This window comes from Cavia porcellus, unplaced genomic scaffold, assembly GCF_034190915.1.
Source record: "Cavia porcellus strain 051 isolate PalLab524CR breed Dunkin Hartley unplaced genomic scaffold, mCavPor4.1 scaffold_16, whole genome shotgun sequence".
NCBI lineage: Eukaryota > Metazoa > Chordata > Mammalia > Rodentia > Caviidae > Cavia > Cavia porcellus.
This window is the reverse complement of record NW_026947499.1, coordinates 56,034,724-56,058,512: the sequence shown is the minus strand read 5'-3', so window position 1 is coordinate 56,058,512 and position 23,789 is coordinate 56,034,724. Positions and strand designations below refer to the sequence as shown.

Sequence of the window (23,789 nt, the reverse complement as noted above, 5' to 3'; positions counted from 1 at the left end):
AAGAAAAGAAACAGAGAAGGTACCTATACGTTTTAAAAAACTTTAAATGTCCTGGCTTTAATTTCTCCGCTTGCAGCAGCCCTTGAAAATCACTGTCATGTTTCACTGAGAAAACCAAAGTCTAGAGCAGCCAGTGACTCACTTGAGGTCCCCAGAAAGGCTGGCTATGCCCTGGAGGCTACAGCCCAGGGTTCTTGGTTTCCTTTCTACTCGTTCTCATCCCTCACCACATAGTTTCCATTTCCCACTGGTTCCTACCCAAACCACAGCCCACCTACTGAGACCCAAATGTGGAAACTGAGGTTCAGAGCCTGGTCTGAGACTATCCTGCAAGCATTTGGTGAGAGCCTGGCACTGCTCTTGGGGCCCTCTAGTTAGCATCGCAAGGCCAAGCCCAGCAGTGCAGGGGCCCCCTTTCCACTCCTGGGCATGCAGCTGGTCCCAACTTACACATCACCCGTCTCGACCAGCAGAACCTGGGTCATGCACCTGTGGCAGAAGACTCCTTTGTTCACAACAACTTATTAAGTCTCTTATTGTTGGCTTCTTAAGACACATCAGGCAAAAATTCTCCCCATCATGGGGCCTGTGTTCTAATGCATGGAGACAGACAAAAATAGTTTAGATATTCTCAGTAGAAAAATAATGCGGGAAAGGGATAGAAAGAACCATGGCAGGGTTATGTTTCTTCATTGGGTGGTCCATGAAGGTGACATTGGAGCAGAGATCTTAGAGTGAAATTTTCAAACTCTGAAAGAGTGTTCTAGAAAGAAGGAAGCGGGGCTGGAGATTTAGCTCAGCGGCACAAGCACCTGCCTTGCAAGCAGGCAGTCGTGAGTTCGATCCCTGGTACCGATAAAAAATGAAAAGGACAAAAAAAAAAAAAAGAAGAAGAAGAAAGAAAGAAAAAAAGAAACAGAAAAAAGTAAGAAAAGGAAAGAAGCAAATGCAAAGGCTCTGAGGCACAAATGGGCTTGAATAGGAGCAAAGAGAGGCCAGAGTGCTAGGATCAGTGTGAGTGAGCCTGGAGCAAGCAAGATATAAAAATGTGAAAACTCTGTTTGAGACAAAGTTTGTGGCAGGAAGGGACAAACTATTCAAAAGTGAAGCCAATGACAAGGTTATGGGTACAGGGAAGGTAAGGAACACCCCCAGAAGGCAGGTGGGGTGCTTTCTGGCAGCTTATCCAAATGCAAGGAAGCCTAGGCAGCCCCGCCCCGCAATGTGCACTTTCGAGTGCAATTGCTGGAGCGGAATGGAAGAAGGTGAGAGGATCAGCTGGAGCCCTTAAAGGGCAGAGAGAGCAACAGGGATGAGGGTTTGGGGGAGAAGGAAGGCTGAGAGAACCAGTGGGCTGCGGTCAGAGACAGCGAGAGTGGAGAGGTACATCATTTTGGGGTGATGGCAGAGGGAGCGGCAGTGGAGAGAGCTGAAGGGTGGACCATGTGGTCAAGGAGTGAGTAGGGTGGCCGTGCCTTTAATAGTAGGGAACTCCACCTGCAAGGGAAGTGGAGAAGTGAGCTGCCAAACACGGGGTGCTTGCAAAGGAAAGCTGGCTCCCCTTCCTCCTGCACAGCCCTCTGACTGGCTCCAGGCAGCAGCTGATACTTCCCGGGCACTCCATCCCGGCAGCCCTGCCGGTAGTACCCAGGCAGTGCTGAGGAGCAGAGTACAGGAAGGGAAAGCCCCCCTGGTTTCTGTCTCATAGCAGGGACCCATCAGGGAAACCCCACAGGTCCCAAAAGGAAAGTGGCAGCAGTAAGCCTTGGGGAAGACCGAGAAACTCCCATCCTCTCCCTGAAGATGGGAAATCCAGGGTGTGGCTGAAGGCGGGGCTGAGCTGGAAGGGACCACATGTGTGCCCAGCTGTGACGACAGAATCTGCAGTCTGTGGAGCAGAAGCATGGCGGTTGCCGTGGGTCCCGGCTGAGATCAAATTCTAAACTCACAGAGCTCCAGCTTGGCCACAGATGGAATAGCCTTGATCCTGACAAGTGACTGAGCTCTTGTCCCAACACAAGCCTGAGTCACGAGATCACAGCCTCAATCTGAACCTTGGTGATAGATGGACTAACAAAGCTCTAAGCCCAGCCCTGGCGTAAACAGAAGCCCAGGTCACAGACAGCTCTGACCCCAAATAGACAGAATAGGGTTATTGGCTTCAGATTAGGCTCTGAGTCTAGCTCTAGATCTAGTGCTGGATATAGACTGAACTCTAATCCTGTAATACTGTGGCCAAAGTCTCAACCCTTAGCCCTGGATGGAGAAGATCCACCCTGGATCCTCCACTGCGAGCAGTGATACCTTCATACAGTGACCATGTCTGTCCCACTCAAAGACTCATCCTCGTCACTATTGAGCTCTGATTTTCTTCTCACTACATCCCCTGCCAGGCATCTGGTAAACCAGAAGAGAGTACCGATGACTCAAAACCCCAAGTCCTCCCTGGTGGGCAATCCCCTTACCTGGTCATTCATCTTTCAAAGGACAGTGGACTGGAAAAGCTCTTGGATGAATGATGCTGATTGAGCATAAAAGCAGGAGGGGTCCGAGCATCTGGGACCCTCTAGAGATAGAGCTGGATGACTTCCCCAAGACTGAAGAGTTAAGAGAGGGCGGGAGCTGGGAGTTTAGCAGCGAGTCAGGAGCTCAGATTGACTGAAACCCCAGTCTCCCGACACACACACCCCCTCATCGTGCCTCCCCCCCTCCCCGGGAAGGGAAATTACATTTCCCCATTTTAGCAAGAGGGAAGACTGATTAAATACAAAGCTGAAAGTACAACCAGGAAGGAAAGTGAAACCGGGTGCAGCCCCCAGTATAAGACTCCCCCTACCCAGGAGATGGCTGGACAAGGAGGCTGGGCCCTGACATGGGCCAGACAACAGGCGACCTTGGTTGGCGTGAGTCAGAGACCAGGGCTGGGGCGGAAGCTGGGAGGCTTGGTGGGGACTGGGCACGGGATGGGAAAGCTTCACAGTGTGGCTGGGGGCAGCAGCTTGGCCACGATAGAGGGCTTATGGCTGGCTGGAGGGGGGAAATGAGAGTAGAGTGAGGGGCTGAGACTTGGGGCAGTGGAGCAGGGTTGGTCTAGGGCTGTGCAGGAGATGGTGTGAATGGGGAGGGCTGGACAGGTGATACGAGCTAACCCAGGACTAAGTGAAGGGTTCAGAGTGACTGATCGGGGACTGGACAGCATGGGTGAGGCTGAGATTGAAATCAGCTAAAGCAGGACTCGGCACAAGTTGAGTCTGAGACCAAGAAGCCAGTCCTTAATTGAGTCAAGGGTCTTTGGTTTGAAATTTGGAAAGAGTCCAAATTGCAGCTGATGGTTGAAGAACTCAGGACTAGACCCAGTGCTGGTAGGTAGCAAAGGAGCCCATGACAGGGGTAGGTAGGGACAAAAGCTGAAGGGTGAGAATGGAATCTTCAAACACCAGGCCACGAACCCAGGATCAGCTACAGGAGGTAGGGAAGAGCTGGGCATCCAGAGCTCAGGCAGGAAGGGGGACAGGTGGACGGCAGCACAGCTCAGTCTGCGTAGACATCATTCACCAGAGCCTGGGGTGCCCACTTTGCCTCAACATAAAAGCTAAAAAGATTCCTGATCTGCCTTGTCTTTGGGGTGCTAGAGAGTCACAGTAGCTTCTAAGCTAAGCAACCAGAACCTAAGAGATCTTGGGCATTGCCCATGCACTCTGGAAATCCGTGCCCAGCAACTCCCCTTCACCTCTGCTGAGGACCACGTTGAGGAGCAGAGCTCAGGTGTCAAGAGATACCCAGGGAAAGCCCTGGAGGGGAGCAGGAGTAGGGACCGGCATGAGGGGTCAGTTTTGGTTTGGGTTTCGAGGAGAATTATGTAACTGCAATAACTGCTAGATTTCCTCCGCCTGAAGAAACCATTGAACACTGCCTACTTCCCAGAGCTGCCGCCTCATAGCCCCTCTTTCCTTCTTCCAGGAAAACAGAGGGCTTGAAGCACCCTCGGAAGTTAGGCAGTCTCAGGGCCAGGGATGTAGCTCAGAGGCACAGCATCTACCTGGCAGTGCAAGGTCTTGAGTTTTGATTCCCAGTACAAAAAAAAAGAAGAAAAAAAAAAAGTTAGGTCCTGTAATCCCAGCTCTTAGGAGGTTGAGGAAGGAAGATCATTGTGAATTTGAGGCCAGCCTAGGCTACATAGACCAGCTTGGGGTCTCACTCTGTAGTGAGACCTGTCTTACAAAACAAGCAAACAAACAAAAGTAAAATAAAATAACATAGGTAGTCTTAACTCTCCCATTTTATAGGTAGGGCCTGAGGCATAGAGATAAGAGGCACTTGCTTAGGGAAGATCAAGATAAGAAGCATAGCTTCTGCCTGGCAGCCAGGTCCTCCTCCCCTCCAGATGGCCTGGCCCTCCTACTGCTACACTGTGGGATTTGTCCCAGAGGGCCCCAGTGCAGTGTGACTGCCTGCCTTAGGGGAGGCCAGGCCCATCCCCCATGAGGCCAATTGAAAGCATCAGAGCCCTCTGACTGAGCCCAAGGAATGCTTGGCGGTACAGAGTGTCCCATCTTCCAGATAAGTGGCCGCCACCCCTGAGTTTCCCGGGGGAGCACAGGGCCTCTGTCATTAGACAGGTCTGGCTATCTGACTTTCAGTCAGGCCTCACTTTCCTTCTCTGCAGAATGGAGAGAATAAGAACAAACACACAGGCAGACGTGTGCCATTGCTGCTCATATTGTTCACTGCAAAGGCACTTAGTTAGTGGGAGTCCAGAGCCAGCCTGGGACCTGCTTGTGAATGACCAAAGATGGTCCCCATTGTGGTTCTAAATGGGTGTTTTGAAGATACCCATGAAAGAGACTGCACATAGCTTGTGCATGGCCCAGGGTTGGGAAAAGCATGCCAACTTTCCACTCCAGAATTCTGTGGGACTTTTTTTTTTTTTTTGAGGCAGTCTTGTTATACAGTTCATCTGGTCTTGAACTCAGTATGTAGCCTAGGCTGGCCTCCAACTCATATCTCCTGCCTCAATCTTCCAAGTGCTAAGATTACAGATGTGTGCCAACACACCTGATCCTCTCCAGAATTCTCAAAGCTCTCTCCCCACTTTTTTTTTCTTTGTTTCATTGGTGTTCTTTTGGTTTTTTTGAGACAGAATCTTACTATTCCAGGTTAGCCTTCAACTCACTATCTATATAGGCTGGTCTCAAATTCACAGCAATCCTCCTTCCTTAGCCATTCAAATGCTGGTGTCACAGGCATGTGCCACCGCATCAGACTGCAAGCCCTCTGCTTCTTCCCCCCTCTGTCCTTGCAGGGCTCAGCCTACTGCTACGCTCCTTGCTCCTGGTACAAACCAGTGTCTGGGGATTCCCAAGGCCACCAGGGAGGCCCACCCTGAGTGTGCAGGAGCTGCGCGCGGAGTTTGCTGTCAGCCTGCATCTTGCCAGGAAACTGCTCGCAGAGGTTCAAGGCCAGGCCCACCACTTTGTGAGTCTCCCATCATTGCTGGCTCTAGCATGGGGAGGCACTGTCCCTGCTTCCTCCCCCACCCCACCCTGCTAACATACCTTTCCTCCCTCAGGCTGAATCACACCTCCTGGGAGAGCACCTGGACCTCCTGCCCCCACAAAAGCAGCTCCCCAATGTGTCACTGACCTTCCAGGCCTGGTACCACCTCTCTGTGAGTGAGGGACTGGGGCCCAGGCAGACTGGGGCTGGCAATCTGGCTGGGACTTGGGTGGGAGTTGGCGATTGAATGGAAGATACATTTGGGGATGGTATCAGAATGAGGCTGAGTAGGAGCTGTGATATAAAGAAGCAGCTGGAATTCTGATATGGGATTAGGAAGAAGGTAGGAAAAATTTGGCTTAGAAAGAGATGGGAATAGGAAAGAATGGGAGTGGGGAGAGAGATGTGCATGTGAGGACTAGAGATAGAGTGAAGGTGGGAATGGGGATGGATTAGGGTTGAAAAGGTTGGGCATGAGGGGAACGAACAGAAGAGGGAAGGGATGGGGCATAGGTGGGACGGAACCGTGTGAGGATGAGTTTGTTTATACAGAGACGAAATGAGGTTAAGAATGAGGTTAACAAGGCAGGGCACAGTGGCACCCATCTGTGATCCCAACACTGGGGAGGCCAAGGCAGGAGAACAGAAAGCTTGAGTATGGCCTGGGAATCTTAGTGACTAAGTGAGACCCTGATTCAGAATACAAAAAAGAGTCAGGATGTAGCTCAGTGTGAAGGCTCTGATTCAATACCCAGTACCAAAAGAAAGAGAGAGGGAGAGTGGAAAAAAAGGAAGAAGGAAAAAAGAAAAAAGAAAGGGAAAAAGAAGAAAAGAATGGGAATGTGGTGAGGAAAAGGTTGGAGAGAGATGAAGACGTGCGTGGAAACCAGGCTGGGTGGTAGAGGAGGGCATGGTGCAGAGCGAAGGGATGGGGTGGAGGCTAGAGAGGAGTCTGGTGTGGCGCAGAAGAGGAGTTGGGACGGAGGACAAGGAAGGCGGGAAGAGCGATGAGCACAGAAGACAGCAGTGGAGTTGGGTTTGGAAGTAGCTATGAAGACACAGAGGAGCTCAGGCTGGAGCAGCAATGAGACCTGCACGGAGCTGGGGCTGGGTTTGGTGGGGGGCCATCCTTGGCCTAGGGGTCTTTCCTAATTCTTCCCTTCCCCTTCAACAGGATCCAGAGAGACTCTGTTTCCTCACTGTGACTCTTCAGCCCTTTCACGCCCTGCTGAGAAGGCTGGGGAGCCAAAGGGGCTGGACTAACTCGGAGAGGATGCAGCTGCGGGCAGTGGGGCTCGATCTCCGGGACCTGCAGCGGCAGCTCCACTTCCAGGTGAGCGCAACCTGCATCGACCCTCAGAAGTGGAAACACAACATTGTGGCTCACTGGCCCTCTTTCAAGAGCCCTGCTTTCAGGTCGAGTGTGTGTGTGTGTGTGCGCGCGCGCGCCCTGGTTCTACCCCCAAGTCTCTGCCTAAATCTAGGAGCTCATCTTCCTGAAGTACCCAGGACAGCAGGGTCTACAGTTAAGATGGGCTCCCTTCTCTCCCTTATTCTGATGTCACCCAGATTTTCTGAACATTTCAAAGGGCAATACAAATTTTATTAAAAAGGAGAATAGAAAATGCAAGCAACGTGGAAAGTAGCTACGTCATTCCCTGCCCATTTTTGGTTCTGAGATCATCCTTAAAAAGCAGAGAGGAACTTCCTAGACCCCAATCCTCAGGGTAGTCCTGGGGGAGTAGCCCAGCTTCATGAACATTGTCTTACTTGAGCCAAAAATCAGGTGAGATATGAGATATGGTAACGCCATGGGAGATCGGCAGTAGGGGCTGCCCAGGGAAATGGTCTTGTAGTCACTGATGTCATTTAGAGGGCTGGCCACAGGAAAGCAATAAAAAGTTGCTCCCACTGCCGCCTGGCCACAGCCTGACCTCAGTCTCTCCCCACAGGGGCTGGCTGCAGGACTCAACCTCCCTGAGGAGAAAAAGGAAGAGGAAGAGGAGGAGGAGGAGGAGGGGACAGGGCTGCTTCGAGGGGCACAGGTGTCTTGGCCCCAGCTGCTCTACACCTATCAGCTGTTGCACTCCCTGGAGCTGGTCTTATCCCGGGCCGTGCGGGACTTACTACTGCTGTCCAAGGCTGGGCACCCACGCTTGGCCCCCAGTCCTGATGGAGTGACCGTCTAATCCCCTTTCCTTATTCTTTAGGACTTCGGGCCTGGAGTCCTGGCCAAGAGCACAACCTCCAGCCCCATTTGCCTCAGACCAGCCCCAGCCCCATCCCCTACCCAATAATTTAAAGTCCCTCCAGCCCATGTCAGATATTTATTTCTTGAATATTTATTTATTGTTTAGGATACGATTTATTTATTATCTTATCCTCAGGCTGCACCACTGCGCTGGGTGCCTAATAAAGCCTTCTCATCCTTTCTCTGCTTTAGCATCTTGTCATAGAAGAGGTGCCTGACATCCAAGGGACAAGATAGCTACAAGGGAGTTGGTAGCCTCTGGCCACTCAGAACCCTTCACTGCTCTGACGTATTTGATGCTTCTGGTCCACTTTCCCTGACTGGCCTGCTTAGTTGCCATAGTAACCAGCAGAGTTCTGGGGCTGAGCTCTCTTTTTGGAAAGTCAAGGCAGCTGGCCTGCTACCTGTTGATTTCTGATTCCATCTGGTGCCTCTAAGCCTGTCAATCTGTTTCCTTTGTGCTGAAGGGAAGAATGTGTTAGCCCCCCCCCCCCCAGCTATGTCACCCCATGCAGCTCTCTGGGGAGTTCAGGCACGGAGAGTGGACTATGGAGAACAGACTTCATTCCCACAATCGTCTTCTGAGCAGCTGGGACAGGTTGAGGTGACCAGGGAAAGGAACCCTTGAGGAGAGGTCTCAGTGGCATAGCGTCCACCAGGCTGCGCTAGAGAATCAGATTCCTGAAGTCCAAGGTCTTCACAGACCTTTTGCTCTTGTCCACTCCGTGAATGAGACACCAAGCAGTGAGGCTCAGACAGTGGAAAGAGTGCAAGTGGCAGAGAGAACCAGGGTGGGCAGGGCTCCTGGAGGCTTCTGATCCTCATGCAGGCCAGGCTCCCAGAGGGACAGCAGCTCTCAGTCACTGGGGCTTCCGCTGCACCAGCCTGGCTTGCAACTCCTGCATCATGCCAGGGTGCATGGGGCCAAACCTGCAGGATAAAGACAGACCTGTGGGAGTGCTCCCTGGGAACCTGCAGCTTCTTTCTCCTCCTCCCTCTCCTCTTCTCCCCCTCCTGTTCCTCTTCCTCTTCTTCTTCCTCCTCCCTCACCTCCATTATCAAAGTCCAGTGCCTGATGCCTACCCATGTCCCAGGAGCTTTCTCTTGACTGGCTCTGAGGTCCCTCCAGACTGTAAGGGACTTGGCTCAGGGGCTTCCTCTAGCTGAAGAGGTCTCTGTTCAGGGGTGGAGAGTCCCTCATCAGGCTGGGGACTGGGAGGGTCCTCCTGCTGCTGCTCAGGGGAAGTTTTCCTCCAGGAAGAGGGCCGTGAACGACGCTTCCAGGAGCTTCGTGACAGAAGCACACGGCTCCGTGAAACAGAGACGTCCAGGCGGGACCCAGGAAGCAGGGCCTGCAGGGAAGGAGGCATGGAGCTTAGTGGTGCTGGCTTCCAGGTCCTACTGTCCCTCCCTGGTCCACACCAGAGCCCTCACCTTACTCCAGCTGCTGTGAGTGTCCCCTGTGTCACTTCCCACGGCCTCTGCAGTCTCAGAGGGCCCAGGTGCGGTCTCCACGGGTGGCTGGTATGTTGGCTGCCCCTCCTGGCCCTGGACATCCTCCAGGTCCTCTGGAGCAGTCCCCTCAGCCTCTGTCCTCTGGCCACCAGTCACCTTGACATCATCCACTTCTGGTGGCCTTTCTGCCTGTCCCTCAGGATGGCGGTCCTCATCCTGCCTCTCACTGTCTCCTCTCTGCTCTCCTATATGCCATTCCCCAGTCTCTTCCTCCAACAGTGCCTGTGCAGCCTCTATCTGCCCTGCACCTCCCTCAGCCTCTTCTCTCTCTTCAGAGTCCCAGCCTCTCCCAAGCTCCTCGCTGCTCCAAGCTCCTCCAGCCTCTCCTTGAAGCCCTTCCCCAGCCAGGACTGCCTGGTCCTCCACCACCTCAGTAGCCAAAGAACTGGTCTGAGTGTCCTCACTATCCTGGAGGCTCAAAGCTGCCCCCTCCAGCCTCCAGCCCCACCTAGGTATTCTGTCCGCCTCCCAAGGCACAGTGATCTCCACTACCTTGTCCGTGGTTTCTCCAGCCTCTGACTCTCCCAGTGCCTGGCCTGGCTCTGCCTCTGTCCCTTTGTTTGCCTGCAACTCCTGGTTGTCCACCACAGAGGTCTCTCCCTCCTCCATTCCACAGTCCAGGACCTCTGGCGGTTCAGACCCCCAGGATCCTTCAGCCTCAGCCTCCAGGGCCTGGCCTCCTGCAGCCTCCTCTTCTCCCTCTTCAGCATCTGATTTTCCCTCCTGAGTAATTTTGCTTTCTGGGTCCCCTACCCGCCACAGTTCCCAGCCTTCTGTCTCAGGGACTTCAGGAGGTCCCAAGTGTCTGGGCTGTTCCCTCACCCCCGTTCCTGCCTCCTCTCTGCTCAGGCCTTGATCCTGACAGTGCTCCTCCTGACCCCCCTGCCCTTCTTTAGGTGACTCTTCTGGAGTCTGGGCATCTTCCACCAGCTTGAGCCCCTGGTCTTCAGGGACCCCGTGTTTGGGGATACTCCATTCCACCCCCAGTGCTTCTTGGCTTGTCTGATACTCCTGGTCTTTCTCCCACATGAACTCCTCAGGCCTGGCCTCCAGAGCTGCTTCTGAGTCAGCTTCACCTTCAACCTCCTTGCCTGGGACCAGCTCAGCCTCTAGAGCGCAGCACGTCTCTTTCTTCTCCTGAGGCTCTTCTGCTGGGACCTCCCATGGACTGGCACCATCATCAGCCTTGATCTCCGAGTTTGGCCCACTGCAGGCCTCTTTTGTATACTCATCGGTCTTGCCCTCAAAGTGCTCCCCTGCCTCCTCCTCTGACTCCTGGGCTCCTGCAGCTTCCCTCTTTGCCTTCTGGCCCTCAGCTGCATCTTCTATTGCTTCAGTCACCAGGGCCCAGGGCTGTTTGGAGAAAACCTTCACTTTATCCTCTCTCTTCTCATCTGGCTCCTCTTCCTGGTCTCTGTTGGAGGCCTTCTCTAGGATCCGGATACTACTGGCAGCTTCTAAGATCCTGTCTGCTGTGACTAGCCCATCTTCTGTCTCCCTGATTCCTGGGAGGTCAGCCTCCTCCCTGGCTGAGGCTGTGCTGGCCTTCTCTCTGGCTATGGTTGGGCTGTCCTCTTCTCCAGCTGAGGCTGTCCTATCTGCTTCCTTGCCTAAGGTTGCCCTGGCTTCTTCTTTATGCCAGGTTGCCTGGTCTTCAGACTCTGGGCCTGGACCCTGGGTCTCTTGTGCCCTTGTGCTTTGGTCAGCCCTCACTCCTACCACCTCCCCTTCTTTCCTCCAAGGCCTTTTGGCTCCAGATACCTCAGTTTCTGCAACTGCCACCCTGACCACGCCACAGTCCCTAGCCACCTTCTCCCTCTCAACACCAGCCTTCCCCTGGAGCTCCCCATGCCAGGGCTGCTCTGACTCCACCCCTCTGGCCATCCCTGCCCCTCTTGCCCCAACCTCTTCCTTCTCCTCTTCCTCCTCCTGTTCCCAGATTCTCAGTGTCTCCCCTCTGTTCCTTTCCTGCTCTTCAGACTCCTGTCTCTTCTTGGCTTGACTGCTCTCATCTCTGTGAGTCCTAGACTCTGCCTCAGAAGTCTTCTCAGCCTTCAAGAGAACACTTGGTTCTGGGCTCTTGGCTGCTGTGCCGGCCCCCCAGGCTCCAGAGTTCTGCCTACCTGCTTGAGACCTGCAGGAGCTACCTTCTCCCCACCCCCAGACCTGTTCTGCAGCTGAGCGCTCCTCCTGGCCTCCTCCAGCCTCTCCAGTCCCTCTCAGCACTCCAGCCCGCTCACTTGGGCCATCTCTAAGGCTGTGCAAGGCTTCCTGGGCTTCCTCCTCTACAGTCTTCTCTGGTTTTCCTGCAGCCACCTCCCCCAGTTCCCGCACCTCCCTCTCTACCGTGAGGACCGCATCTCCCATGAGGTAGGAGACAAAGGTGCTGAGGGAGTCCTAGAAGAAAAAGGGGAGGGGGCAAAGCCATTCAGAGGAGATACAGCTTTTTTCCTGGGCCCTGGGCCAGAAAAGCCCTAGATAAAGAAGACTCTGGGATCTATCTGAGAGAGGGAGAAGAGGATCTCCAGAGGAAATTCAAAAAAGACTTAAACTGGGAGTGTGGGGGTGCATTTGTGGAGGTGGGTGATTGAGACCAGGCAAAGCCTGGGTTAGGAAGCTGCCTGACCCTGTGAAAGGAATCTGAGGAGAGGCTCAAAGCAGAAAAGATGAGGCCACAAAGAATGGGGGTGAAAGTCTCTGGCATTTCTGCCCCTCTCACCAGTGCCCCCCTTAAGGCTTGATGCAGCCCAGGGAGGTGTAGCCGGAGGAAGTCCATTCTGTCTGTGTCTGTGTGTCCAGAAAGCTGCTAATGACCGTCCCTACCCACCAAGACAGCCAGTGTTCCGCAGGACCTAAAGATACTTCCTCTTCCCCTGTCCCTCCCTGACGTATAGCTAACCCAAGCCCTGCCCACCTCTCCCAGGTCCAGAGCAGCCTTCGCCCCAGGCAGAGCAATGGGTATGCATGGCCTAAGGGCCTCAGGTGTACATCTGGAGCTCCAGAGGAATGAGGGATGCTGAGAAAACAAAGCGGGGCTGGGAAATTTCAGAATTAGAAATGGGGGAGGGTACGTGTGCAATGAAAGCCCAGGTGACTCAGATCTTCACACTGGGACTGGGGGGCAGCCACAACAGCCATTTCCGTCTCCCCCAGGCCACAGCCACTCTGTGAGAGGAAGCTGGGGTTTCTGGTTCCTGTTTTGCTTGGGGACAAGGAGGACTGGGGAGGGGGCTGGTGGGAGCTCTGGTTTTCATTTTCATATCATTAATGCTTCCCTAAAGGGACGAGGGAGCTGGATTAGTGGTTCCAATGCTCATTCCCCATTTTTGATTATTGCAAAACAGAACTTATTAAACTTTGCATTGTGGTTATTTGTGTCTACCTCCCACTGCAAGTTCCTTGAGGGCAGAGGCCAGGTTAGAAGCACTGCTGTATTTTTAGAGCCCTGCAAGGGTAGTTAAGGAGGTTCCCAGTTCTCATTGGTTGAATGATCTGGGAAACACATTGTAGCCAAATATTTCAAACAGCTCTCAAAGGCTGGTAGTGGGCTGGCAGAGTTGGGCGCAGGCCGTTGCTCACCGTAGCAGTTTAGTAGGCAAAGGTTGTGATGAAGTGGAGTCAGGATGCTGCTCTACCTCCTGCAAAAGGTAAGGAAATGACTCCTTATTTGGGACTATGTGAAGTGACCCTCGTTTTCCTAAAAGAGCACAGAATTACCATTTTAAGCGTCAGAGTAATCTGATCTAAGCACCCTTGATGCAGCAACCTGCTGTATGACTTTCTGCCTCTAGTGCTATATTTCTTAATGCTAAATTAGTCTCTAGGTCTGATTTTGTTTGATCTTTAGTTTTTTCATCCGTAAAACCAGAGGTTGGGTTACTTTTTATGTTTTGGTTGGTTTCGGTTTGGCTCCAGGATAACTTGGTGAAGGGGTACTTAACATCTTAGATACTACAAGTAGATAATTGTTGAAAACTCCTTGGCTGGGTGTGGTCTTTATTCTAGATTTTTAAAACAATCTGGTAGGGCTGCAGATAAGATTAGGAATGACGTGACGACTGTCTTTGTTCTCAGCTAGAATCAGTTTGGTCTGGCGGACTGTGGGCATGCGGCCATATTTGTTTCTGGCAAGCGAGGGTGGTGGGAAAGGAGATGAAGCCGCGTACGCTGTAACTAGTGTTGGCAGGAGACCATCATAATCTTGGGAGCCGCTAATCGAGGCTCTACTTTGAGGCCTCCGGGTTATCCTGACGTCTGCCTTTTATCATGTACCAACACTGAGAAGGTCGCAAGCGAAGCCAGAGAGAAGACCCGGAAGTAGGGAGGATCTCTCATCACGTGATGGGGGAACCTGCGTGTGTCGTCACATGACAGCAGACCGGCTGCTACCTGGCGCGGAACGCTCAGCGATTCTTAAAGGTACAGGCTTTAGGTCGGGGCCCTCTGCTTTAAAGAGGGCAGGGGCAGAGTCCGACCGGTGCGGCGTAGTAGGGACGGAGGGCTCGAGGCGGGGTCCCGGGCTCCACTGACAGATCGCCGGGCGCGAGCGCGGCAGACAGCTGAAGCTGGGACTGGCAATGGGGCGTTGACCTTTCCCACCTGGCGCAGACTCGCCTCCGCCCCGTTGGAGCCAACTTTGAACATTCTGTGGCTTTGGATCCAACGGGGGCTCGATGCCATGGGATGCTGTGCAGGCTCGCGGCGGCACCTTTCGGATTCTGAGGGTGAGTATTCGGCCCGCCCTCTGCGGGAGTGATCACTTTTGCCCTGTGGCCCACCAGAGGGACTCAGAAGCTGGCTTGGCCGGGAAGACACCCCGATCTAACAGCAGGTGGGGTCACGGACTCTTCTATTCCTCCCAGGGGAGGAGGCTGGCCCAGAGTCCCGAGCCCCTCTGTTGGAGCATCAGGGTGCTGAGTGGAAGAACGCTGTGGGCTTCTGGTGAGTGGCCTGAGATATCAGCAAAAGTTTACATGTGACAGGTGGAAAGGTAGAGGACAAGAACTGAGCTACGAAAAGAAGCTGAATCCACAAATATGTACTGAGTCCATTAGTTTGCCCTGAAGCTGTGAGTTTGCCAAATTTCAGTTATTTACTTAATCACCTTCACCTATTGTTCAGAACCACATTCAGCCTGGAAGGTTATTTATTTAAAGTTTTTGTCCAACCAGCTCAGCTTTAACATTTTGTAATACGCATACTTTAAAAAGAAACTCTAAACCAGAACTTTAGGTGGAAAATCAGTATTTTCTTAATGCACACTCAAGTACATTCATCAGTACTAAAAGTTTTTAAAAGATCATCTAAATTAGATGTGCATGCCTATAATCTCAACACTCTTGGAGACTCAGGCAGAAGGGAACCTGGCCTTGGCCACTTGGTGAGATAGTAAGATCCTTGTCTCAATATAAAAATACAAAAAAGAGTTGGAAATGTAGTTCAGTGTCAAGACCCTGGATTTAGTCCCCCGTACCAGGAAAAAAAAATCCTCTGTGTATTTCCGAAAACCACTGAAACACTGAGACTTGGGAAATCTAGGATAAGCCTAAGTGTGGAAGACCAGTTGGAAGTGGCTTTCCCATGTGACTCTTTGGAAGAGTGACTTAACCTCTGTGAGCCTCAGTTACCTCAACAATAAAATAGGAAGAGCCATATCACAGGCTTGTAAAAAGACACTTGTGAAATCTTTGACACTGGGCCTGCTTTCTTTCCTACCACACAGCACAGGTCTAAGACATGAAAGTAAGTGAAGAAGATCTTTTATGGATCATAAAAGGCTTTAGTATTATTTTGATCCCTACAGCACTTTCCAGGGTAGTTAGGAGGGAAATTACATCCTTTGTTTTTTCACAAAATTAGGCTAAGGCTACTGAAATAAGAAGCAAGTTTGGAACTTGAACCTCAGGTTTTAAGCCCTGAGATATTTCTATTGTAGCACAGTATATTAGTAGGTGAAAAACACCCAGGAACAGAATTGTCGTGGAAGTTCTGAGATAGCTCCCTGGGGAAGACTCAGAACTTGGAGGTGAACCCTAGTCTATAATTACAAAACCTCTATTTGTAACTTCAAGACTGAAAGAAGATGGAATCTGGTGGGGTGGGGGGAGGGAGTGTATTGAAGGACACAGGTTAGGGAGAGATTTGCAAGGATTGTGGGTAGACTGGAGGCCTGACAAAGTGAGGGTTTGTCCACTCCTTCCAGGATCCTGGGCCTTTGCAACAACTTCTCTTATGTGGTGATGCTCAGTGCTGCCCATGACATTCTTAGACATGAGAAGGCATCTGGAAATCAAAGCCATGTAAGTGAGTCCCTCTCCACCACCTCCAAGGTTAGTTCCTGTGGGAAGAGATGGTCTCACTCTGGGGCAGAGAATGCCTTAAAAAACTCATGAGATGAGGTGACCAATCAGTGGGGCAGGGGGTAAAGTTCTTAGTCTCCCAGACCCTTAGGGCAAGAAGATTTTTAAAAGATCTTTGGGTGCCAGGTTGACAAACTTAAAGGAACTCGGGAGATGGGGATGTAGCTCAGAGATATAGTGCTTGCCTAGCGTGTGTGAAGCCCTGGGTTCAATGCCAATTCCCTAAGAAAAGGGTGTGGAGGATTGACGGGACCGTGACCTATGGCAGGGCTGACTCTAAGGCATTCTTTATGTTAAAACAGCTGTGACTGGGATCTTGTCCACCTTCCTGCCTCCCTAGATGAAACACATTGTTTTCTCCTATCAGGTGGACCCAGATCCAACAGCTACCCCTCACAATAGCTCATCTCGATTTGACTGCAACTCTGTCTCCACAGCTGTGAGTCCTCAATGGGCCCCCCATGACCCTAGCTCCTCATTTCCATCCCTAGCCCCTCAGCACCCAGTTTGGACTGTCATGGCTGTAACTACTGAGATTCCAAAGTACTGGGCCCTTTCCATGAGTGGCATCAGTTAACTCATGTCACCCACACTACCCCTATGAACGAAGCACTGTAAGATCCCCATTTTCTGGATGAGGAAACTGAAGTTCAGGGAGTATAAGTATTTTGACACATGGTGAAAGGATGCCAGAACCTGAATTTGTTGCAGTCTGATTGACTAACTCCTGCCTTCCCTCTGCCGCTCGGGTGGGAGAGTTGTCCCTGGGATGGTCTGGTGTCTCATTTTTTACTTTCTGTCCCAGGCGGTGCTCCTGGCAGACATCCTCCCCACCCTTGTCATCAAATTGCTGGCTCCTCTGGGTCTTCATCTGCTGCCCTACAGGTCTGTGTCCAGGACACAGGACAGGTGGAAGGGGAAGGGAGTGGCCCGAGCTGGGGAGCAGAGAATGGAGGCCAACCCATGTGCCCTTCTGTCACCTGCAGCCCTCGGGTTCTCGTCAGTGGCATTTGCTCAGCTGGAAGCTTCATCCTGGTTGCCTTTTCCCACTCGGTGGGAACCAGCCTGTGTGGTGGGTATGAAGTTCTATGTCAGGCTCATTGGCCCAGAGGAACTCTGGTAGTGTTTCAGTGGGCAGTCTCCCCAGCTTCCTTAAGAGGGGCATTATTTCTGTGGCCTTCAGAAAGCTGTTAAGGCTGCCACATACAGGAAAGGGAAGTCAGGGCAATTTGGAAGGCTCGGTGGGGGAGATGAATGTATTGGATGCAGAGTCGGGGTAGAAGGGATGTCAGAGGTGAATTCTTGCTCCTGGTTGGATAACAGGTAGGTGGAAGTATCTTTTTGTGCAAGAGATAGAAGGGGAGTTGGCTCCCGCTCTGTTCTGAACGCAGCCTTCCCAGGGAATCTGCTTTCAGCCCCTCTGGGCCAATGCAGATAAGACCATGGTCAAAGCCTGGAGGAGATGGGGACTATTGGAGAAAGGCCACTCCGTGCCTGTCCTCCTCCCAGGTGTGGTCCTGGCCAGCATCTCATCAGGTCTCGGGGAGGTCACCTTCCTCTCACTCACTGCCTTCTACCCCAGGTGAGCAGGAGGAGGGCAGGGGATGGGAGAGATGGCCTCCTGCTGCTGGCCCTGCTCTTCCTGAGTGCTCCTGCTTTCTTCTTCCCAGAGCTGTGATCTCCTGGTGGTCCTCGGGCACTGGGGGAGCAGGGCTGCTAGGAGCACTGTCCTATCTGGGCCTCACCCAGGCTGGCCTCTCCCCTCAGCACACCCTCTTGTCCATGCTGGGGATCCCTGGTCTGCTGCTGGCCAGGTAAGTGGCCGTGGTGGGATAGAAGGGACATGGGAGAAAGGAGAGCTCCATTATGATCCCTGTCTGCAGAGTCCTACAGCCTTGTTGTGGGGGATATAGGTTCTACACGCTGACAGCCCTGGATTCCAATCCCAGAGCTACTGCTTGTGGCTGTAGTGGCTTAGGCCCCTCTGACCCAGTTTGCCCATATCTCAATTGACATTGGTTGCCTTTGCTTTCCTGTGAAGTGACATGTGTGAAATACTCAAGAGTTCCTGAGTTGATTTGAAATAAGGCAAGGATGGACATCAGTGTATTGATTCTGTGTGTATTTTTCTGTGCCCAAGGAAACAATTTTAACTAGCCAACTGAACCTGTGACTTTACAGATTGGGTTTAAGTCTAAGACAGTGCCGAGTAGAAAAAGGAAGCCAGTGTAAAGAAAATATTAAGTAAAGTGTATAGAACAAGAGTGTGGTTGATACTAGAGTAGGTGTGACTAGGATTTGGGACATCCTGGGCTAGTGTGAAGTGCATGTGTAGTAAGTGATCACTAGAGCAGTCAGAGATTTTAATAATGGCAAGAAAACAGCTGGCCCACTAGGTGTGAGCCAGCAGTCAAACAAGGAGACAAGTTTTGACTCCAAAGAAGGAAGTGTCTACCCACAATTGGGCCTCTCCAGGACAGGGCAGGCTGCCTAGATGCTGTGAGCTGGAAGCATACAAACATAAGGGGTGCCCTAAGAGGGAGCAGCCCACGGGCTCACTGACTGTTTTCATTCTGCTCACCCCAGCTATTTCTTGTTGCTCACATCTCCCAAGCCTCAGGACCCTGGTGAGGAGGACGAGGCAGAGACCGCAGCTCGGCAGCCCCTCATAGGCACAGAGGCCCCAGAGCCAAAGCCAGGTAGGAGACTTGGGCCTCTGAGAGATTCCTTTCTCTGGATTCTACTCTGTTCCTCTCTGCGGTGGACAGTTGAGGATGGGGTCCTGGTTAAAGTCAAAGTATTTGTCTAGCCAAGAGGAGGTTGATGACACTTAGCTGTGCCAGACAGTCCAGTCGCTGGGGGATGGCAGTGCCAAGATAAGGTTCATAAGCTGATCAGTGAATCAGAAACAGACCATTCTTTCTCACACATGGATAAGCTCTGGAAGTTTATAAAAGAGTGATATGACAAATGACAGTTAAGGAAAGGGGGGGTGGTGGGACTTTTACTTCAAAAAAGTACCTGCAGAAAAGAGGTGTGCTATCATGCAGTCAGCCTTGAGAACTTCTGGGTGAAGAGGTTCCAGATGCTAAGGCCATGTGGTAGAAATCAGCTTGGATGCTCTAGAAACAGAAGAAGCACAGCTAGGGTGGTGGGGGCAGATGGCCATCTGTTGAGCTGCATAAGAGGTTTGGAGAAGTCTTGTCTGTTTACCTATACTTTTATTTATTTTTGCCAGGGGGTGGAGTGACCCTAGAGCCTCACGCATGCTAGACAAACTACTCTATCACTAAACTACATCCTCAGCTCTTTTAAAAAAAAATCATAACCAGTCTGCATAACGTGAAGTTTTCCAGTTTAATCCCTTTTAAGTGTGCAGCCCAGCCGCATTTGACTATGCTCAGTGTTGTGTCAGCGAGGTGCTCCTCGGCCATGGCACACAGGATCAGTGTTCAGTATGTCCATTTCATCAGCACCCTCTCCTTGCTCCCTGCAGGCACCAGCTGGAACCTCTCCCTGCAGGAAAGGTGGACAGTGTTCAAGGTGTGGACAGCGGCTGTGGTGTGTACCTGTGGTTGGTGGCTGGCCCCAGCCTTCTGCTTATATCTTCTGACCCTTCCAGGGCCTGCTGTGCCACATCATCCCCTTGGTGCTGGTCTACTTCGCCGAGTACTTCATCAACCAGGGACTTGTGAGTTAGGGGTGCTGGGAAGGGCATGGAAGTAGTGAGCCAACTGGCTCACATCTGTCTTTCTTGTCTGGTCTGTTGCAGTTTGAGCTCTTGTTTTTCCGGAACACATCCCTGAGTCATGCTCAGCAGTACCGCTGGTGAGAGGAGTGAGGGCTAGGGGCAGATGGGTAGTGGCCCAGCCTGGGGTTCATACAACTGTCCTGCCCAGCAGACAGACACCCAGAGCAGCTTCCTCCTGCTTCCCCTTCCCCACCTCAGGTACCAGATGCTGTACCAGGCTGGCGTGTTTGTCTCTCGCTCTTCCCTCCGCTGCTGTCACATCCGCTTCACGTGGGTCCTGGCCCTGTTGCAGGTATTTTGCCTTGCCCGACGCTCCACTCCACCTCAGATCCCACTACTTCCTCCCTGCCACAGGGAGTGTGTATTTTATATGCATTTCTAAGCATGGGGAATGAAGGAGGACTGAAAACCAGCAGGTCTCCATGTGTAACGTGTAATTTCAGGAGCTACACAGCCCCACCTGCAAATCTGTTTAGTAGCTGTGTGAGAGGTCTCAGAACCTCTCTGAGCCTCAGTTACCTCATTTTGAAGCAGACATGGGGTGGTAGAGCTCTATAGTTTGTAGCACACAGATACTATTCTCCAAAGCAACAAAGGAGTTCACTTGACCAGCACTGCAGTCATTATTTCAGTGTTACAAGTCTACAGTCTCCAAAGTTAACTGTTGAAATAAACCTTCAACTACAGGCTGAGCATTCCTTGTCTGAAAATCTTCCACCCATTTTGAAACAGGGTCTCACTGAGTTACCTATGCAGGGCTCCAACTCTGAGCCTCCTGCCATCTCAGAGTGGTGGGATTACAGCTGTGAACTTCCACACCTAGCTGGGAGCTCAACTCCTTGATTCTGTAATGAAGTAAGAGGCAGTAAGAAATTACGTGTGTGTATGTACATGCAATGGAGACCAGACTCAGGGAGTGCTGAGCTATATTCCTAGCCTTTTTTAAAATTTTATTTCATCTTGAGAGCATAGTATCACTGAGTAGTTCAGGCTGGTCTTGACTCCTGATCCTCCCACTTCATCCTCAGAGTAGCTGAGATTGCAGGCATGTGCCATTGTATCCAGCTAGATTACGCTTCTTTTTTTTTTTTGAGACAAGGTCTCACTATATATTTTAGGCTGGTCTTTAGCTCACTGCATAATCCAGGGTGGCCTCAAATTCACAGAAATCCTCTTGCCTCAGCCTCCTGAGTGCTGGGATTATAGGTGTGTGCCACTATACTCATTTTAGATTACATTATGATACCATACCAGTTTGTATTCTTTAACCTTCTTTATTTATCTGATCATTGCTGCCAGCCCAGGGCTTATCCCCACAAAGTCCCAAAGTATGCTGTCAGCAATTTCCAGTTCTTTTAGATGATGCTGAAACATGGAGCTTATGGTTTCAGGTGCCTGTTCAACTGAGGCTGCCTCCTAGAATTGAAGCTATCACATTTATTGCTATTACAGGAAGTACTTGACCTAAAGCCACAGTGATTGTGAGGTCTGGCCCTCATGGTAGTATTACTAGGTCATATTCTTTTCCATGCAGATCTCTGAGCCCAGGCTTCTTGCATTAGGACATCTGAGGGGCAGGTCTCTGTAGTACACATTTAACAAGATCTGCAGGGGATTCTTATGAACACGAACTGTATGATCCACCAGATAGAGTGTGGCCCATAGAATGTAGAAGCCACACAGTGCTCTCAGCAGAGAGGGAGGACCTATATCTTGGCTGGGCATCAAGGAAGCTTCCTAAAAGTAGTGAGAAGAGCAGGGCGTGGTGGCTCATACCTGTAATCCCAGCACTTGGGAGGCTGAGGCAGGAGGATCATTGTGAGTTTGAAACCAGCCCGGGCTACAAAGTGAGCTCAAGGCCAGCCTTAATTGCATAATGAGACCCTGTCTTGAAAAGACAAAAAAAAGAGCATGTAAAACAGAGTTTCTCAGCCTTGCTACTCTTTTGTGTGTGTGTGTGTGTCTCTTTCAAGGTTTTACTATCTAGTTCAGGCTGGCTGTAAACTGACTTTATAGCCCAGGCTGGCCTCAGATTTGCAGCAGTTCTTCTGCCTCAGCCTCCTGAGTGAGCACTGGGATTAAAGGCATGCAGCACCACGCCCGGGCTCACCTTTGCTACTCTTGCCATGTAGGCCAGATTATCGGTTGGGCTGTCCTGTGTGTGAGGATGCTTAGCAGCATCCCTGACCTCTGTCCATCACATGCAGTAATGACACCTCCAGATGTTGGCAAATGTCCCCCGGGTCAGTGGTCTCATTCCAGTAAAACAAGGGGAGAAGAACTCTATTCAAGGAACCCTTGAAAGAAAGAAATGAGGTGACAGAGTAGGAGTGCCCCTGATTGAGGCTGAGAGGCCAAGGGAAAGCAGGTGGTGCAGCATTCCAGGCACAGGGGCAGGCTGTGCAGAGCAGGGTGCCAGGGGTGAGATGGGCCTGGGGTGTTGGGGTCTTATCTAGACCTCTCTGCACTCCTTCACCAGTGTCCCAAGATCTTGGGGTTGCTGAATGAGATGCCCAGCCTCCCTCCCCACCTGGTTTGGCCCTGGCCTCAGCTCTGCCCTTTGACTGTCCACAGTGTTTCAATCTGGCCTTCCTGCTGGTGGATGTGTTACTGGGCTTCCTGCCGAGTATATACTTCATCTTCCTGATCATTCTGTATGAGGGGCTCCTGGGGGGTGCAGCCTACGTGAACACCTTCCACAACATTGCACTTGAGGTCAGCACCAGCTGGAAAAGCTTGTGGGTAGGCCCTGGGGGTGGCAGGCTCTGGTCTGTGACCTCCAGCACCGAAGTCTCACCTCTGCCCTCTGATCCCTAGACCAGCGATGAGCACCGGGAATTTGCTATGGCAGCCACTTGTATCTCTGACACTCTGGGGATCTCCCTGTCGGGGGTCGTGGCCTTACCTCTGCATGACTTCCTGTGTCACCTCCCCTGACATCGACACAGCTATTCGGGGTGCAGAACACACTGACCTTCAGGCAAGAGCAGGTCAGACTCCCAGGCCGCCCCAGAGCCCACCCTTGCACTCTGCTCTGGGCCTTCCCTGCCAGGCAGGGTGGGAAGTACAGGGGCCTCATTCCCTTGAACATGGGGCACCCTGTGTTTCTCTCACTTCCAAGCTGGTCTTGGGGAGTTTCCTCTTGCATTTTGCTCTCTCAATAAATATTTTTTATCACTTGACTCCTTGTAAAATTTCTGTCTCAAAAAAATTTCTTCTATTACAAAACTTGTACAAGCCTATTCTAGGATACATCTATATCATTTCCAGCCCTGACATGGTGATGTACACTTGTAATTCCAGTGTTCTAGGAGACTGAGGCAGGAAGATGGCAAGGTCAAACCCGGCTAGGTAATTTAGTAATTTAGCAACATCCTGTCTCAAAATAAAAGACTGGGATATAGCTTAGTGTAAAAGTCCTGGATTCAGTCCCTGGTACTGAATGAAAGAAAAACCAGGTTTTATTTAGTTTTGGGGATTTTGTTTTTTTGAGAGGAACTCACTGTGTAGTTCAGTCTGGCCTTAAACTCACTATGTATCCCAGGCTGGCCTGTGATCCTCCTGCTTCAGCCTACTGAGTGCCAGGATTATAGCTGTGTGGCCCCATACCCAACGATCATATTTAGCTATCTTTGAGGCTGTGTTTATATATTCATACCTTCATTTACTATATGGGATGCTAAAGGTATTTTTCCCCCAACGTATAGCAAAGGTGACACAATCCTACCCCGAATACTGCTGTGGGTACATCTCGGGCTTCTACAATGAATATTTTGCTAATATTATCATGTCTCCAACCCTTTATCCAAGCCTCTCCATTCATCAGCTCAGCTTGTTTTGAAAGCTGTTTTCCTTCTCTTCCTTCGTGTGTGTGTGTGTGTGTGTGTGTGTGTGTGTGTGACTATATTAGGCAGGCTGGCCTTGAACTCCTGCTTGTGCACCATTGTGATGCCTTTTTGAAGAGGCAGCCTCGGGATACTTCTTTTGAACACTTGAGCATGCACATAGTGCCCTTGAGCTGCACGCTCCTTAAAGTACAGTTTATAGATGAAAAGTGTACACATTGGTACATATTTTTTGTTGCAGTTAAAGATTTTATTTCCTTCATATAACAAAGCTGTTGAAAAAAAAGATTTTGTTTCCTAACATTGAATATTCAGTGTTTTATATTACACATGCATTTTGGAGGTATATTTTACTTTATTTGTTTTTTGATGCCAGGAATCAAACAACCTTGTGCTTGCTAGGCAGGTGCTATTATTTTATTTAATTTCATCTCATTTCATTTTTTGAGACAGGGTTTAACTATGTAGTCCAAACTAGGCATGGTGGTGCATTCTTGTAATTCCCAACACTCATGAGGCTCAGGCAAGAGGCTCAGTGCAAATCTGAGACTAGCCTGGGCTGCAAAGTGAAC

General features: G+C 51.2%; 3 protein-coding genes across 5 annotated transcripts; 2 read left to right on the top strand and 1 right to left on the bottom strand.

The window, feature by feature from the left end:
* Window positions 1-2,759: 2,759 nt before the first annotated feature.
* On the top strand, window positions 2,760-8,299 carry Il27 (interleukin 27). The gene is made up of 5 exons (XM_063226764.1): window positions 2,760-2,903; window positions 5,303-5,475; window positions 5,570-5,668; window positions 6,671-6,829; window positions 7,449-8,299. Exons 1-5 carry the CDS (start codon window positions 2,873-2,875, stop codon window positions 7,683-7,685), a joined length of 699 nt encoding a protein of 232 aa, XP_063082834.1. The 5' UTR covers window positions 2,760-2,872; the 3' UTR covers window positions 7,686-8,299.
* Apobr (apolipoprotein B receptor) lies at window positions 7,078-12,144 on the bottom strand. The gene is made up of 4 exons (XM_005007628.4): window positions 11,982-12,144; window positions 9,182-11,659; window positions 8,831-9,099; window positions 7,078-8,677 (listed from the first exon to the last, which is right to left on the bottom strand). The coding sequence occupies exons 1-4, from the start codon at window positions 12,036-12,038 to the stop codon at window positions 8,608-8,610; spliced, it is 2,874 nt and encodes a 957-aa protein (XP_005007685.1). The 5' UTR covers window positions 12,039-12,144; the 3' UTR covers window positions 7,078-8,607.
* Window positions 11,442-22,554, top strand: Cln3 (CLN3 lysosomal/endosomal transmembrane protein, battenin). Of its 3 annotated transcripts, none has more exons than XM_063226762.1 (17): window positions 11,442-11,632; window positions 13,548-13,681; window positions 13,871-13,986; window positions 14,125-14,203; window positions 15,465-15,561; window positions 15,989-16,060; window positions 16,427-16,506; window positions 16,608-16,693; window positions 17,131-17,203; window positions 17,292-17,435; window positions 18,208-18,320; window positions 19,118-19,164; window positions 19,244-19,312; window positions 19,394-19,449; window positions 19,571-19,664; window positions 21,947-22,087; window positions 22,190-22,554. In XM_063226762.1, exons 3-17 carry the CDS (start codon window positions 13,941-13,943, stop codon window positions 22,307-22,309), a joined length of 1,317 nt encoding a protein of 438 aa, XP_063082832.1. In that variant the 5' UTR covers window positions 11,442-11,632; window positions 13,548-13,681; window positions 13,871-13,940; the 3' UTR covers window positions 22,310-22,554. The 3 variants fall into 3 exon arrangements, with proteins under 3 accessions (XP_063082832.1, XP_005007612.1, XP_003477888.2); XM_005007555.4 differs by lacking the exon at window positions 11,442-11,632 and adding an exon at window positions 12,484-12,909; XM_003477840.5 differs by lacking the exons at window positions 11,442-11,632; window positions 13,548-13,681; window positions 14,125-14,203 and having other exon boundaries at window positions 13,688-13,986.
* The last annotated feature ends 1,235 nt before the right edge of the window (window positions 22,555-23,789 follow it).

What these genes read in the sequence shown, in the direction of transcription:
- Cln3 (XM_063226762.1), top strand. Translation starts at nt 13,941, where the DNA reads ATGGGATGCTGTGCAGGCTCGCGGCGGCACCTTTCGGATTCTGAGG. An exon ending in GCACCTTTCGGATTCTGAGG is followed by an intron (nt 13,987 to 14,124) that starts GTGAGTATTCGG and finishes TATTCCTCCCAG; the next exon opens with GGGAGGAGGCTGGCCCAGAG. An exon ending in GGCCCCAGAGCCAAAGCCAG is followed by an intron (nt 18,321 to 19,117) that starts GTAGGAGACTTG and finishes TGCTCCCTGCAG; the next exon opens with GCACCAGCTGGAACCTCTCC.
- Il27 (XM_063226764.1), top strand. Translation starts at nt 2,873, where the DNA reads ATGGGCCAGACAACAGGCGACCTTGGTTGGC. An exon ending in AACAGGCGACCTTGGTTGGC is followed by an intron (nt 2,904 to 5,302) that starts GTGAGTCAGAGA and finishes CTGTCCTTGCAG; the next exon opens with GGCTCAGCCTACTGCTACGC. An exon ending in AGCGGCAGCTCCACTTCCAG is followed by an intron (nt 6,830 to 7,448) that starts GTGAGCGCAACC and finishes CTCTCCCCACAG; the next exon opens with GGGCTGGCTGCAGGACTCAA.
- Apobr (XM_005007628.4), bottom strand. Translation starts at nt 12,038, where the DNA reads ATGGACTTCCTCCGGCTACACCTCCCTGGGCTGCATCAAGCCTTAAGG. An exon ending in AAGCCTTAAGGGGGGCACTG is followed by an intron (nt 11,660 to 11,981) that starts GTGAGAGGGGCA and finishes TTTTTCTTCTAG; the next exon opens with GACTCCCTCAGCACCTTTGT. An exon ending in CTCACAGCAGCTGGAGTAAG is followed by an intron (nt 9,100 to 9,181) that starts GTGAGGGCTCTG and finishes CCTTCCCTGCAG; the next exon opens with GCCCTGCTTCCTGGGTCCCG.